The sequence below is a fragment of the Platalea leucorodia genome, assembly GCF_965183815.1.
Source record: "Platalea leucorodia genome assembly, chromosome: 3".
In the NCBI taxonomy this organism is placed as follows: Eukaryota; Metazoa; Chordata; class Aves; order Pelecaniformes; family Threskiornithidae; genus Platalea; species Platalea leucorodia.
In genome coordinates, this window is record NC_138825.1 from 224,946 (window position 1) to 239,952 (window position 15,007).

General features: G+C 48.0%; 1 protein-coding gene across 5 annotated transcripts in view; it reads right to left on the reverse strand.

Annotated features, from left to right (window-relative positions):
* Nucleotides 1–15,007, reverse strand: part of RIN2 (Ras and Rab interactor 2) — a 280,543-nt gene that overhangs the window by 162,077 nt on the left and 103,459 nt on the right. For all 5 annotated transcript variants that reach the window (XM_082307213.1, XM_082307212.1, XM_082307208.1 and 2 more), the window contains one exon: nt 4,795–4,869. In XM_082307213.1, the coding sequence (XP_082163339.1) occupies nt 4,795–4,860 (66 nt within the window). In that variant the 5' untranslated portion in view covers nt 4,861–4,869. The remainder of the gene's footprint in view (nt 1–4,794; nt 4,870–15,007) is intronic.

Sequence of the window (15,007 nt, forward strand, 5' to 3'; positions counted from 1 at the left end):
CAGAGACAAGGATGGCAGAAATCCCCCCACCAACCTTATCCGGACTGAAGATCCCACAAAGGATATTCTAGGCCTGTAAGAGAAGGTAACTCCATCCACTGACCATACACATATACCAAAAAATTCTGTACGTATGTTACGGGGACAAGGAAAAAGGAAAAGATGTACCCTCACCGGGAATGCTTTTTAAGCAGGAGACCACAGCATCGCTGCACTGCTATAAAAGCTTGTGGAACCAGATTCAACACAGCTTTATGGAAAATGATTTTAAATAGGATTAAAATTATTGTAGAAGAAGTTCATAGGACCAGAAGTAGATCCCCAAAAGCCAGTTTCTTCCACAGGATTCTCTATGGAAATCTAGAGACAGTCATCCTACAATAATCAGTCTGCAACTCGATGGTGCCTTTTGAAAGAAAAGGCCATCAGCCAAGGAAACCAGCTGTGCTGGACTTTCTGTAGGGAGGGTTTAATTTAAAGCTATAGTAGGTTCCCTCGAGGACAGTTCCCAGATAATTTATTGCAATGCATATGATGATTAAGTGAATACAATAGAGCAGAAAATACAGCACACTCTGTAGGAGGCAAAAATGTATTTTCTGGTATCTGCAGACAAATGTTTGCAATTGACGTATGACACTGGTTGCGTCAGGTAAACACTGTAACACCAGTAACAGAGAGCAGCTAGGCAAATGCAAGTACAAGCTGTTTTACAAAACAAATGAAAATCAGGGCTTTATTGTAAGCACATCTGAACTAAGACAGAATGTCAATGTCTACCATAGCAAGTGTTCTGGAACAAATTCTCATCTCGATACACACATTTGGGAGTGCAAATGCCTTGTTGGTTTAACTCAAGAACCGCTTTCCAAACTAGATGAAGCCAAGCCAGAAAAAGGGCATTTATTTTAGAATTAGTGCATCTAAACTGTGAGCAACTGCAGAATAACCATTGGTTGATCTCCAAGACCAAAAAAACCTTCAGGCAGGAGGTTTCAATTCTTTTCTGCTGGATACAACAGTAGGTGGTAGTTGGATTACTGATGTTAGGTCAGCAGCACGTCATGACCGTTTACGGTTGTTTGCGTGATAAGCGCATCACACGTACTGCCATACCCAGTCCAACCTCTCGGACCTGAATTCCTGCGAGGGGCTCTCTCCCCCCTCCCTCTCTCAATTATTTTTTGTGCGTTAACAAACAAGTGAACACCCTTGAAAACATCACGGGTCTTATCTCATCAGGAGAGATGGAGGAAGACTCAGGTGGTCTTCTCCCTCACAAAGCAGCCTCCCTGGCTCTCCAAGTCAGTCTACTCATTTCACAGGGTCGTTATGTGGGGAGAGTACTGGTTGGTGTGAGCAACAGTGGTAGCATCCGCTGTCATCGGGCAGCAACAAAACCTTCCCTTTCCTAGAAAAACAGGCAAGAGTGGATACTACCAGAGGCTGCAGTGGCCTTTGCGAAGTGACCCGAGCCTTTTCCCATGCATTCTTGAGTGCTAACATCAAGGACAAACCACGAAAAGCTGGATGTTTTGAAGACAAGCCATTCTGGACTGATAAAATCAAAAGTAGTTGGATCAGGAAAGAGGAATGAGTACTTCTTTTGCTATCATATAATTACAGAACTGCTTAATTATGCATAAAATACATAAATAAAAGGACTTGAATGCCCCCAAAGGTCACCTATGGGGTGAGAAAAAACTTTTTTTGGAGAGAATCAAGTAGAAGCAGTAGGAATAGTACAATTCTGATCCATTTATGTGACCTATTTTGATAATCGTTAATGACGCAGTATCTTTCTTCTGGACAGTAACTTCTTAATACAAATATGCTAGATCTAGTGTTCTATTGCTAAGTTTTCTCTTTCATACACAATTGAATAAAACTTGTTATTATTGATGGTTTGGGTGGTTTTATTGGTGGTGTTGGGTAACACAATGGTTCAGAAGAACTAAAGCACATCAGGAGTTCTTCCGTACCATTGAGAAGACAACAGATAACCAAAAAGTAAAGATCTGGTCAAGCGTCAGTAGCCTTCTAGGACCCAGGGGGCTTATAAACACTGTGTTAAGGTCACAGGGGGAGGGTGCTTGCTTTTTAGGCTTCAGTTGTCTGTACAAACCTGAACATATCTGAGAATTTGTCAGGAGAACAAATAGCACCATAATTCTGACACTTACACCTCTATAACCAACCTTCTGGGGCAGGTGGCGAGATGCACAGATCCTGCACCTACAGAAAGCTAGCGACAGTAAAAGGCGAGGGACTTCTCCAGTCTGGGAGCCTCTTGTTTACAATAACTAAGTTTACCACCAGTAAAGTTAGAAACCGTTAACACCACGCGTGGTGTTTCCTATCGTGATTTGTAAACACAGTCGAGGACCAACACTTCCACTGAGCAGTGCAGGAAACAGAGGTGCGGCGAAGCGATGGAGCTTGTCCGAGGTCACTCGGGGAGTCCATGGGAGAGCCCTAACAGGAGCTAGTGCTCCACAGGCCCAGATCAGACCTCTGTGCCATAAGCAAGGCCACTAATTAAAATACACTTGTAGATGGGATTTAATGAGCGCTCAGTCAAGAGAAATAATAATCTCCCTCAATCTCCTGGCTCCACCTGTGTCCCTCTGGGTGGCAGGCCTGCCCTTGGGCATATCGATGGCACCCCAAAATACAAGCCTGTCCTGGACGCTGCTCACTCAGCTCAGGTTTCGATCATCTACAGTGACCTGGCCTTCTAGACCCACCTTCCCCAGTGGGGTTCCCTTGCTCGGGAGAGGGGAGGTTAAGTAACTCATCTCCACCATCTCCCACCCCTACTTCCACATCAACATCTACCGTTCCCTCCCCCTGAACCTCGCAGTGGCTTTCCCTAGATTCAGCCCTAGAGAGTGCAGCAGCTTTGCAGGACAAAAACTCCTGCCTTGTGCTGTCGCCCTTCAGCTACCTGAATACTTATGCACCAGAATAGTGGGATTTCCTGAGGACTTTTTTTTTGTGATGATGCGAAAAAGGCTCGTATGGCAGGGTGCTGAACCATAAATATCGGGTTAGCTTAGAGACAACTTCCATCAGAGCTGTCAGCACAAATGATTTCTCCTGCCGTCTCCCACACCTCCTCCCAGGGCCAGGCGCAGCCCGTGCACTGATGAGCGACACTTATTGCCAGGCAGATCGGCAGGCGTCTCCTCCAGCTGACCGAGACGTCTAACTGGCAAGACCAAACCGTATTTTCTACATGCAAAGATTTCATTGCTTGAGATTGACATTGGAGAGGGCTCACAGTCACTTCGGGCACATGGTCTGTGTTCACCCTGTAGCTGTCCGAGCTGATTTAGGCTAAAATGTACTCCTTGTCTTCTAAAATTTCAGCATGCCAACCTTAGCAAAAGAGGGACAGAGTCCCTTGCAATTGCTGGAAGCGTTCAGGAGCTTCTTTACAGCTGACCCAGCTGTCCCTGCTGCTTTACAACTTATACCAACACAATGCAAGGTATGAAACTCATGACTTTGAAGGCAAGGTACAAGACCCATGATTTCTACTGGGGTAAATCACCAAAGGTTTTAACTTATATCAGCTAAGCGTAGGACCTAGTGTTTGTGAAGAGACATCTGCGAAGACACACAAACACGAGGCAACAGCAGCTATCACAGCATGAACGGTCGGGGCACCTGGAGAGCTGTCAGCCTGTGAACGCTTGCACTGGGCACTGCACAAGCAAAGCTGAAAGGCCCGAGGAGGCAAGCACGCTGAACATCTGCATGGGTCTGCTCGGGGCAGTCCCACCCTGGCTAGGCAGCACTGCCTGCCAGCGGCTGCGCCGGGAGCCGGTAAGCCCCAGCGTGAATGCCCCAGCGGCGTGCAGGTCCTCACCAGCCGGGCAGTGGGAGCAGCTGGGAGGCACAGCCCCCCGGTCCCACGGGGCCAGGGCCACACGCGGGGCAGGACCCAGCTCTCAGGCAGCTGGCTGAGAGCTTGGCATCTCTCCCTCCCCTGGGTGTTTATTTGGTTTTGTTTTTAAATCCCAACACCTCCAAACTCTCTTGTGCATTTTTTCTTTCCCAGCCTGTTGCTTAGAAGGTTTCTAAGTTTTAAGTTAATGGTATGTAAAACTCAGAAAAACCCCATGGATCAATATCTCCACGCAAAAGCCGAGAAATAAAAGGTTATCATCTTCCAAGTCCCAGGAGAACCAAGTGACATGCCCAAAGCCATAACCAAACCAAAGCGCTGTTCCCTGCATGGGCAACGAACAACATCCCAACCCTCCCTCGCTCTCCGACGGCTGGATCCTACCTCGAGGGCAGGGTTTCTCAGCCAGAGAGGCGTGAGCACGTCAGCAGCAAGCGGCAGAGCACAGGACAAGCTAACAAGCTCTGCTGGGCTTATTACCTGGAAACCCGTGCTGCAGCTAGCACCACTGGGGAGCCTGCAGCGTGGGGCTGAGTTTGGGAATCGCTGCTCTAGAGAATGTGTTTTTCACTATGTTATACATTGCGCCCGTTTTTAAGAAGTGGTACGATGCACGTATAGGAATTGTTACTTGAGAGGTGACCGCTAGCTTTAAGAGGGAGCGTCAGCCAAGTTTACCCACCAGCAGACTCCCAGCCCATCTCCTGCGAGTGAGAACACAAAGCTGAGCCAACGCACACACGCAGTATTGAGAACTAAACCAGAAGCACGGGGAACGCTCTAAGACAATAGGAAATACACTACGGTCACGTCCTGAGGCTCTCAAGGAGAACTGCTGCTAAGGCAGCACACAAGCTTAACTAACATCTTCTAATACTTACTTCGCAAATTTTTTCCAACGAAGGGACAAAGAAATCATCGCAGACAATTGCCAAAGCATAAAACATATACACGGCCTGCAAAAGAAAAGAGAAAATGTTCAGTCTGGAGACTGTCAAGCAGAAATGAACTGCAGCATCCCAACTCCTCTTAGGTTTGTTTTGGTACATACTTTTTAAAAAAATAAGACGCTCTTGCAAGAAGAATTCATGGAGCTCTCTGGGATTTAACAAAAAGATCATGAAATATTTACCCAAAAGTTCTTACAAGCTATCAAAAGCTGCCAACTTTTTATCATCATCATAAAGACTTTTTTTTTTTTTTTTAAAGTTCTCTGGATATTGCTAAGCCATACTTAAATATTTTTGCCTTCTCCCCGCCCCCCCCCGCCCCATTGCACAGCACAAGGCATTTTTATGATTACATTCTGTGAAAATCTAAACCCTAGAGGAGTAATTTTTGAAATGCTAGTGTTTTGAAAAAGGGGAAAGGAGCTTGTTTTCTGTGTCTGAAGTGCCCTGCCATGTCATCTGGGATCCCAGGGATAATTCTCGTTAAACTCCACATAGGAACACCTTCCAACGACTGAAACCCAAGGGGGAACACGAGACTTGAAAGGACACCTAGCGAATCAACTCTTCAATTTCATGCAAGAAGCATTTAATCTGTATTTCTGTATTATTAAACAGAAAGCCATTTCTGTACTATTAAACAGAACATGCTAGGGCCTGATCTCTGCCCCGACAGCAAATGGCACAGCGTGGCTTACACCCGTGCAGCTAAGCTCCCGTCCTCCCCAAGGAGGGTAACCTGGTCCATACTGCCCAGAGAGAAGGATCTCTGTCCCCTGCCTCGACTCATGTCCTGGCACCGGATAGGAAAATGCTTGTTGGCATAGGGGAAAACCAGGTGAAAAGCATGCCAACTACCTAACAGAGCACACCATCACAGCCAGGCTTGTGCCCGTGTCCCAGCCTGCTCTAGGTTACTGGCACAGACGTACGCGAGGCCACCCAGGCTACTCTTGTACCACCTTACACACACTTAGACCTCTGGTAAAGGAACAGAGCCAGAAATACAGAGAGGCAGAGGAACGAGGGCATCACCCAAAGGGAGTAGCCCTGCCCGCGTTGCCCAGAGGACAGGCTGCGGAGAGGGGAGGGGAGGGGAGCCACCCCTGGAGAGCCGTAGCGAAGTTCTGAAGCCAAGTGTCCTCTGCAGTGCGGGGAAGAGGGAGAGAAGAGAGGACAACTGCACCCTCTGAAGACCTGCAAGACAGGCCAGCGCTCATCCCTCGCAGCACTCCTCAGCGTCAGGTATGCAGCCTATCTATTACAGCTGCCATCCCCATAGGAACTAGAACACAACCTGTCTGCAAGTGCTACCAAAAACCCGCCACAGAGAGAGCCTATGCTACCATCTCGGATCTCATTCCCAGCAGACTGCAGTATTGGCAAAGGTTTATTTGTTGCTATGTACTTGTGAAAGCATATGAAAGCATGCACTAGAGAGATCCTTAAGTTTTGAGCATGTAAAAAGAGAGGCAAGGCTCAGGGCATAAGCCTAGAACAAACTGCACTGCAGCAGCTTGTCCAAAAAGAGGGGACATGAGGCTGCACACGGTGAGGCAGGAGCGGTGAACACCTGAGCTCGCCCTCTCCAGTTCCCTCTTAGGAGTTTGCTGGCCACCTCTGGCAGAGGCAGGACGCTGCGGGGGGCTGCACCCTCCGCTCAGGCCAGCGGGCTCACCGCTCCCGTGCGTCAGAAGAAACCGCGTCCCCCCCGCATCACCGTGCGGCACAAGGTCACCGCAGATGGAGACACGCGTGCTGCTCTGGAGCAGCGCGTCTTGTCAACCACGACAGCAAACCGAGCGTCGCCGCCAGGCCCGCACGGTGCACAGCACAGCCCGAGGGCTGGCTTACCGCATCAGCCCTGCAGCGGCGTCCGTGTTCCCGTCCCGATGTGAGTTTGCACCTCTTGTCTGACTTGATCGTGTAGATCCCCCTCGCACTGGAAATGTACATCTCCATAATATTCTGCTAGGCTTTCAGTGCATGTAGTTGTTTTTTTTATTTTTTTTTTTTTTTAAAGATAGAGCTTCTGACCTGTAGAGCTACCTGTACTGTGCCTGAAAGCAAACAGCCCAAGAAAGAAGTAATTTTGGCATCCGGTCCAATAAAGCAGGTGAACACACATCAGTCCCTTTCTTTTTCACAGTATCACTCACGGGCAGTACAACATTATTCATCTTTCCACTCCCAAAGTGAGACAAAACTACTTTGAAGTTCAAAGACAGCTCCATCGTAGTGTAGCTCCAGTGAATAACAGAATTAGTGTGGCCAGCAGGAGCAGGGAGGTGATGGTGCCCCTGTGCTGGGCACTGGTGAGGCCGCCCCTCGAATGCTGTGCTCAGCGCTGGGCCCCGCGCCCCAAGGCGGCCATGGAGGGGCTGGAGCGTGGCCAGAGCAGGGCAGCGAGGCTGGGGCAGGGGCTGGAGCACAAGGCTGGGGAGGAGCGGCTGGGGGAGCTGGGGGGGCTCAGCCTGGAGAAGAGGAGGCTGAGGGGAGCCCTCATCGCTCTCTGCAACGGCCTGAAAGGAGGCTGGAGCCGGGGGGGTCGGTCTCTGCTCCCCAGGAACAAGCGATGGGACGAGAGGGAACGGCCTCAAGCTGCGCCAGGGCAGGTTTGGGGTGGGTATTAGGAAAAATTTCTTCCCCGAAAGGGCTGTCAGGCCCTGGCCCAGGCTGCCCAGGGCAGGGGCTGAGTCCCCATCCCTGGGGGGATTTAAAAGCCGGGGAGATGTGGTGCTTAGGGACATGGTTTAGTGGTGGGCTTGGCAGTGCTGGGTTAACGGTTGCGCTTGATGATCTTAAGGGTCTTTTCCAACCTAAACGATTCCATGGTTCTACGATTCTATAACGAGAGCTGAGAGAAGTGGCCAAGATTTGTAGAAAAACAGTGTCTCAATCCTATCAAAGCACAGAGTTGTTATCACATCACCAACAGATCCTCCTGCTTTGCTTGTCTTTGAAGTTTACCGTTCAAGCCCAGCTGATGGAAGGAGACCAGAGTATTTTTTTTCTGGAGGGAAAGCAGCAATAAAAATGGCCTCTGGCTTTTTACTCTTGTTTTAATTTTCCAGGAACAGGTTTAAATCTCCAAAACCCTCCAAAACCCCAGATTCTAACTTGCCAGAATTTAGTTACAACTTTGCTGCAAAAATTTCTGTGAAAACCTCAGCCATGAAAACTTTTCAAGCTCAAAAATAATTCAAGTATATTTTTTTCAGGATTAGAGATGGGAATTTCATCATCATGGATGATTTTGACACCATCTTGACGATTCAGTGCTAGACTGTCACTTAGGACAGTTTCTGTACTCCTCTGTCACTATTCATAAACATGACTAAATGTAACTTAAACTTTATGAAACTCTTACACTGCAAAATAACCCAGAGGAACACGAACGCCAGCAAAATTCCAGGTCTACAACCCTGCCAGGTGCAGCCGAGACCTTGATCTTGCAGAAGGAGCACTAGCTGCTGACGTGGCACCAACAGATAACGGTATGAACGGAGATAAGGGAGCAAACGGCTCACAGACATTGTGCACCACAGGGAGAAGGATCAGAAGCAGCTCCAGAGAGTTACGTGGCCAAATCCCATTGAAATACAATGGATAGCGGGTGCCCAACTTCAGTCTGCATTTTTTGATCTGCTAATCATATTAATCCGCAGTGGTTCATGCCATCATTTCCCTTTACAAATACACAGTATTGCCTTTCAAGAACACTAATCTGTACATCATCATCGCTATAAATTGAGTGCATCCTCTATATTTGACATAATCTACAGCTGCAGAGCGCAGGGCATCATATGGTTGCTTGGGCTTCCTGCAATCTGCTGCCGTTGTGGTAGCCAAGTTCTCCCGAAGGGAGCAAGGCAATGGGGATGGAGAGAAGGCAACAAACCAAAAAAGCACACACTCAAAAGCCAAACCAGGTCACTTCTGCATCTGCCTCCACACGTGGCACACATGCACAGTCTCTGCCTCCTGGATGGTCTCACCGTTTTTTCAGATCACGCGAAGTTACTGTATCGTACGCGGTGCTCACCAGAAATACAATCGGTCTGGATGGACATCAGGTGCAAGACATCCATCAGTTTAAGTTTAGGAAAATCCTTCTAAGAGTTTTTAAACGAGCATTCGAATGATGCGAGGGGTGGGTTTGCACTGTCTGCAGCGCAAAGAAGAATCGCAAGGCATATCCACGCTCCGGTAACCACAGGCAGGTACAAAAGCTACATTTCATTGCGTTCTCATTTGTAGAGGGCACAACCGCAACCCAAGAAGGTGACAAGGGAATTTGCTTTTGTCCGCCCAGAAACGGCAAAAAGGGGACTGAAACGAGCAAGGAGTAGAAAAGCGTATGTGAAGAAACTGCCATCACGCTTTAATCCTCTTGGAGGTAGCGGGGAACGCCATGCTGCTGGGTCTGCTAAGGCACTGAGCCGAAGCCTGCTGGAGTCAGGAAGATTATGGTGGGCGACTTCAGCAACATTTAACACGAGGCTGATAGAACAGATCAGGCTGAACCCACAATGACTTATATGCTTTAGCATTTATTTTTAATGACCTCATTGTTGTCAGAATTCTGGTTTTGGCTGGGAGTCTTCCCTAATTTTATTTAACTGGCTTGAGCGCAATACAGCATAAAGTGTCAAAATCTAAGGAGTATCTGGCTAGAAAACAGCTTGGTTCACAAACTAAAACACTGGCAACTACCCTTGGTAAGTGAACACGTGAGGACAACAACTATTACTTCCTTGACAGTTGCTTGGGGTTTTTTTGGTGTTTTTTTTTCGTTTGTTTGTTTTTTAAACAAACAAAACAAAATAAGGTTTAGAGTTTGGGCCAGCAGGAACACAACCAAAAAAATTTCATTTTATGTCATGTCAGACTCATAAAGATGGAGCCCAGACACCAGTCCAGGCTATTTTATGTGGAAAGAAGGAAGACAGCCAGCATCAGGGCAAACAAGCCTGTTCTGTACGTCAAATGTGGGGAATGCAAACAGCATGGCTTTCACATTTTGCAGCTGATTAGGTGCTATCAGCTTCCATCTAAGTTAACGTGAGAATCCGGCAAAGGGTCCCGTTGCTTCTTCCTTCAACACAGACAAGTCTGTCCTCGCAGGCACCACGGGGGCAGCAGGTTTAGCACAGGTAAGGAAGCAGCAGGGCAGCACTTACAGATCACAGAACCGTGCCGAAGTCTGTTCCGCCTGCAAACAGCCGTGGGGACGCAGGCGGCAGCTGGGGAACGCAGGTGTGCTGGGGCAGGGCGGGAGCGTGACGTGCCTAACGGCAACAGGGGACACCGCGATGGGCAGAACACAAAAAATAAATCTCAGCCCCCACGTTTTTCAGTTGTGTTTGGCTCAAAGTGAAGACATGGAAGTCTTTAAACAGGCAACCTACTTAAAAGACACTCTCCCCCCCCCGAAGGACATTAAAAAATTACAAAAATATAATGGCCCTGCATAAAAGGATTATAAATACCAGATTAAGTATTACATGAGGATTGATTTTAAAATGACGATTCTAACAAACAAGCATCAGAGAAGTAATTGCCATCTGCATCAAAGGAGATTAAATATCTTACTCAAAATATATGTTCCCTTGCACAGTACATAAATGATAATTTTTCATGTTTGCCCAGCGCTCCTTTGAGCTTCCTGTGCCAGTCTTCATACTGGCAAGAAGCTTTTCATAAGGAAGCTTAAACGCTGTAGGAGCTGGCAATTCCCACAGCCCTGCCTTCTTCCCAGGTGAGCCGGGAAAGGAAGAGGTGACTGTCCCTGGCTGCTCCCCCCGCAGACCTCCCGCCCCGGGCGAGCGGGCACAGCCAAGGGCCATCACTGAAACCACTATAACCAAGCACAGGGCTTTCCTCAATTCCGACTGCATTACAAAACCATCTAAAACTCCATTATTGAAGAGAAATTAAAAAAAACCTGACCAAACAAGGAACCCATAGAGTCCAAGTGTACTCGGAGCAGCAGCCCCTGGTATCTCAATGTGCTCAGCAGCAAGCTGTCTCTATCGTGCAGCATCGCTAAAGCAAGCACGTCCAGGGCACTGGAAAATCATCACCCTAACGAGACAGCTCTGTGCCGTAGAAATGAGACGTGGCTGGGTTTTGACTCAGCACAGAAATAGATAAAGTCAGGATACATCCAGAGCGACCTACATTTTCCGAGCGGCTCGCACAAGGGAGGCAGGTGCCCCGTCGGAGCACCCCGTTCCCATGGCTCCTCTGAACGACGGCAGCCGAGGAGCACGCGGGCCCGCTAAGCGCAGACACCGCTCCCTCGCCCCCGCTGCGTGCGCCGCGCCCTGGCCCTGCCCGGGGAGGAGCTCGACCCCGACCGCGCACGTGCACGCTCTCCGCGCCGGCAGCGCAACGTGTCCCGGCACCACATTCCGGATTTGCCCGGAGAAAGCTGGGAAAAGGGGAACCAACACTGTACTGTCAAAAAGACCGGGATAACACAGGGATCAGGGCAGAGCCTGCAGCTGGGCAGGTGAAGGCTGAGCAGCGATGGGGCAGGGAGGAAAGACAGTGATCATCCCATTGGGCTTTTCCGGGGAAACCCGCAGCGATACCCAAACCCTCCCTCCTCTGCTGCCAGCAAAAACCTCACAAATTACTCGGCGAAGCAATTTCTCTCCCCTGTCTTGTGGAGGTGACGGGTGCCTATCGCCCGGTGTCCATGAGTGCAGCAGGGCTGGGGGCCTGCACAGGCATCAGTACGCATCTGCCGGAACAAACTAAAAACCAGTAAAATAGTATGAGAACGCCCAGAGACCTGCACGCCGTCAGGAACAACGTTAAGATTGCAAAACGAAGCTGAAGCTCTGAGGTGCTGGGGAGCTCCCAGACGGCAGGCTGTACGCTTGATCCTTTACCAGCGAGCAGCACCAGACTCCCAAAATCCAGACCCTGGCTCCCTCCAAACTGAACATCCCAAACCAGCGACTTAGCGGCGGCGTTACTGTCCGTAGCAGCGTATCCTCTTCTCAGGGAGGACATGAAAATAATTAATAGCAGTGAAGCAATCAGTTGATGAGCTCTGAAGAAGTATCTAGGGGGAAATTAAACACTATGTCTCCAAACCGGTAATATGTTTTTAGTGGCCCACTTTTCCTTTAAACTGAAGTATTTTCAGCATAGACCTAAAACTATTGCTAAATTGTTCCTGCCCAGTTTTTCCTAGATTTTTGAAGTGTTTAGGGATTTACTGTCATCTTCATGACGCGTCAGATTATGTTAAGTAATTCTGCACAGCCCCACCGTGGGATCTGCTGGGGTCTTTGTGGTTGCACTTTTATTAAACAGTAGAGAGGAGGTGCCTTGGGAATCCCCTGAGAGGCCATCTACTGCATCCCCCAGGGCCCCAGCGTACAGCACTGCCCCCCGGTTCTCTGGCTTCTGTTAAACCAGCTTTACCTTGATGCCTTTCAGAAATAAACATGAAAGTGTGGGCAAAGGGGGAGAGGAAAAAGAACAAGTTTTTATTGAAATGACTAAAAACAGTTTAAGGGGAGGTTAACAAACATGAGAAGCATGATGACGGCCTGCTAATCATCACTCCATTGTTCTCCCTACCGTTACAAAGCCCCTTTTAGAGTCTGGTTCCCTCAAGCCCACAAATAAATTTCAATGGAGACAATGTGACTCTGTGTCTACATCCTTTTTTCCCCACAAAGTGCATTTCTGCACATGCTCTGATTTGATCACACGTTTGGTAACTGTATTGCTGGAATGTAAAAAACAGAGTTAGAGGTTTATCAACCCAATATGATGACAACCCCTTTCAACTCGGACCAAAGAGGCAGGTTGCTAAATGCTAAATGTCTATTTTCTCTAAGTATCAGTTTTTTCTTTGACAATAGGTTACAAACGGTTACTCTGCTATAGGAGAAGGCAAAGCGTTTGTCAGTGCTGCTTCTGCTTCCTCCTCCACCCCAGGGCTGGACCAGGGCCGCAGACAGTGAAGCCTGGGGGAGCTTTCCTGGGGATTCGCAGTAGAAAGATGCTGGGAAACTTCTCAGCTGATGCCCGCTGTCTTGGACCCCTACACCTTGTGACAGCCTCCGAGAGCCGAGGCGTTGCCCCCAAGCACTGTGGTGCTGGAGAGGGTGAATCCAGCTGGGTCCTGCACCTCTGGGACGCACGAGCTGGAGTGTGGTCAATAAATTGTCTTGGTCAATAAAACTGCTATGGAGAATGATGGAGGACCAAGGGACCGAGGGATCTGTCTTGCTGCTTGCTAGAGGGGAAGAAATTGGCTATGTTTCCGTTGGGACAGCAGATGCTTGCATCCAGTTCTCACTAAAAAGGGATTTTTCTCTTTACTCTGAATTAGACAGTTAATCTTGAAATTTCAGTCCTCCAAACCCCGTTTTGAAACATGTTAAAAGTATGTTCAGCTTATTCAGAACTGACAAAAAACCCCGTAGAAAAATAAACTATCTTGAGAGCAATTACGGAGCCCAAATCTAATTTAAAGTAGACTGAAAAATAACCCAACTCATAGTTTATGTAGTCAACTGTGTGATTTCACTGTTACTAATAATGAAAAAATACATTCCAGGTCTTGTCTCTTTTAAGTAGCCTGGAAAAACGCATTCAGAGGTATGCATCACGCAGAGATTAAGAATTATTTTAGCAACTCATATTTTTAATGGTTTCATTATAAACTTATTCCTGCAACTCAAGAGATTTTTAAAAAATAATTTTTGTGTTAAAAGCTAAGACAGGTGAGCTTACAAGGTAGCAACGTGCTGCCATAATCATAATCTTTTGCCTAGCGTGGCTGCACAGGAGCCTGCTAATTGTCAAGTAGAGAGATGAATTTAACTGCATATAGTTAATCCCTTTCTTAAACAACTCTCGTAACACTTTTTTTTATTACCCACAGTATAGTTACAAGGGTGCCAACAGCCTACCAGTATTTTTTAAGACTACATTACGATGTTTACACACTTTCTGTACGGATTAAGAGTAGTTAATAGAGCTCCTTGAATTAACAGATGATCAACAGTGACCTTTTCCTGTCAAAACACAAAAACTGTTGGGAGTGCAGAGCACCGACTGCCAGGAAAACAAATAATCGGCACTTGGGATGCAAACGCACGCCGGCCGGGATGCGCGTCAAGGTAGGTGCAAAACCCCACAGCAGCGCTACACGACGCGCTGACTGCGGCTGTGGAACGGGCCCTGACGTCACGACATCCAACAGTCAGGAAAGAGCAGACCAAAGGCTGTCTGGGATGCACGGAGAGGTCTCCAGGATGGCGTTCCTTGGGACCACTTCTCAGCTCCACCGGCGCCGTTCCCGGCGCCTCTTTCAAGCCCAGCATTTGGGCATTCAGAAGAGGGCATTGCACCAACCACCAGCACCAGGGATGCGCAAGAGGCACCACACGCAGCACTGACGCCTGCGGTGCGGCGCGCAGGGGCTGCAGCAGTTTAAGACAATCCCGCTCCACTGCCGGGCAGAAGCGGCTCATGGTCCATGGGGGGAACCAGCAGATTTGACCAGAGCCAGGCAGGTGAAACCCAGCCTGCAGCTTCACCCCATACCTACAGCACAGGAGGTGAAAGATCCTCTGAAGGTCCCTCTCTCCACCAACTGCAGAGAGGCTCTGGGTGACTAGCTGCTGTATGACACTACTTTCAGAGAGGGTTTAGATGAATTTTTGGGAGTATTCTTGTGGGTGCTAAAAAAATCCAGCTCAGGTCCAGTGCTCACTTTCCACACCATCTCAAAGCTCAATGTTCCCATGGAAACTTGGAAGCCCTGAGCTTGCCAGACAAAGTCAACAGTGATGTTACTCAACAAATTTTTCCAGCCATTTAGCCGAAATAAAATCGTAACACAGAGCACTCGCATTACAAGATATAATACAATCTAATTTATACTTAAAAAGAAATCATGAATCATTGCAGATAGCTAACGGTGACTGCTCATTTAAGCTGACTAAAAATTATTAAATACTTTTAAACATTCACTAGAAGCTGGTATTTTCTTGGCTGCTTAAGAATGCCTCTTCCCCCCAAGAAGTACCAACTTGGCAGTTCTTCTTAAACGAAGATGATATTAAAAAAGAAAAGAATTGTCTTCATCTACCTAAAAAAAGTTGGG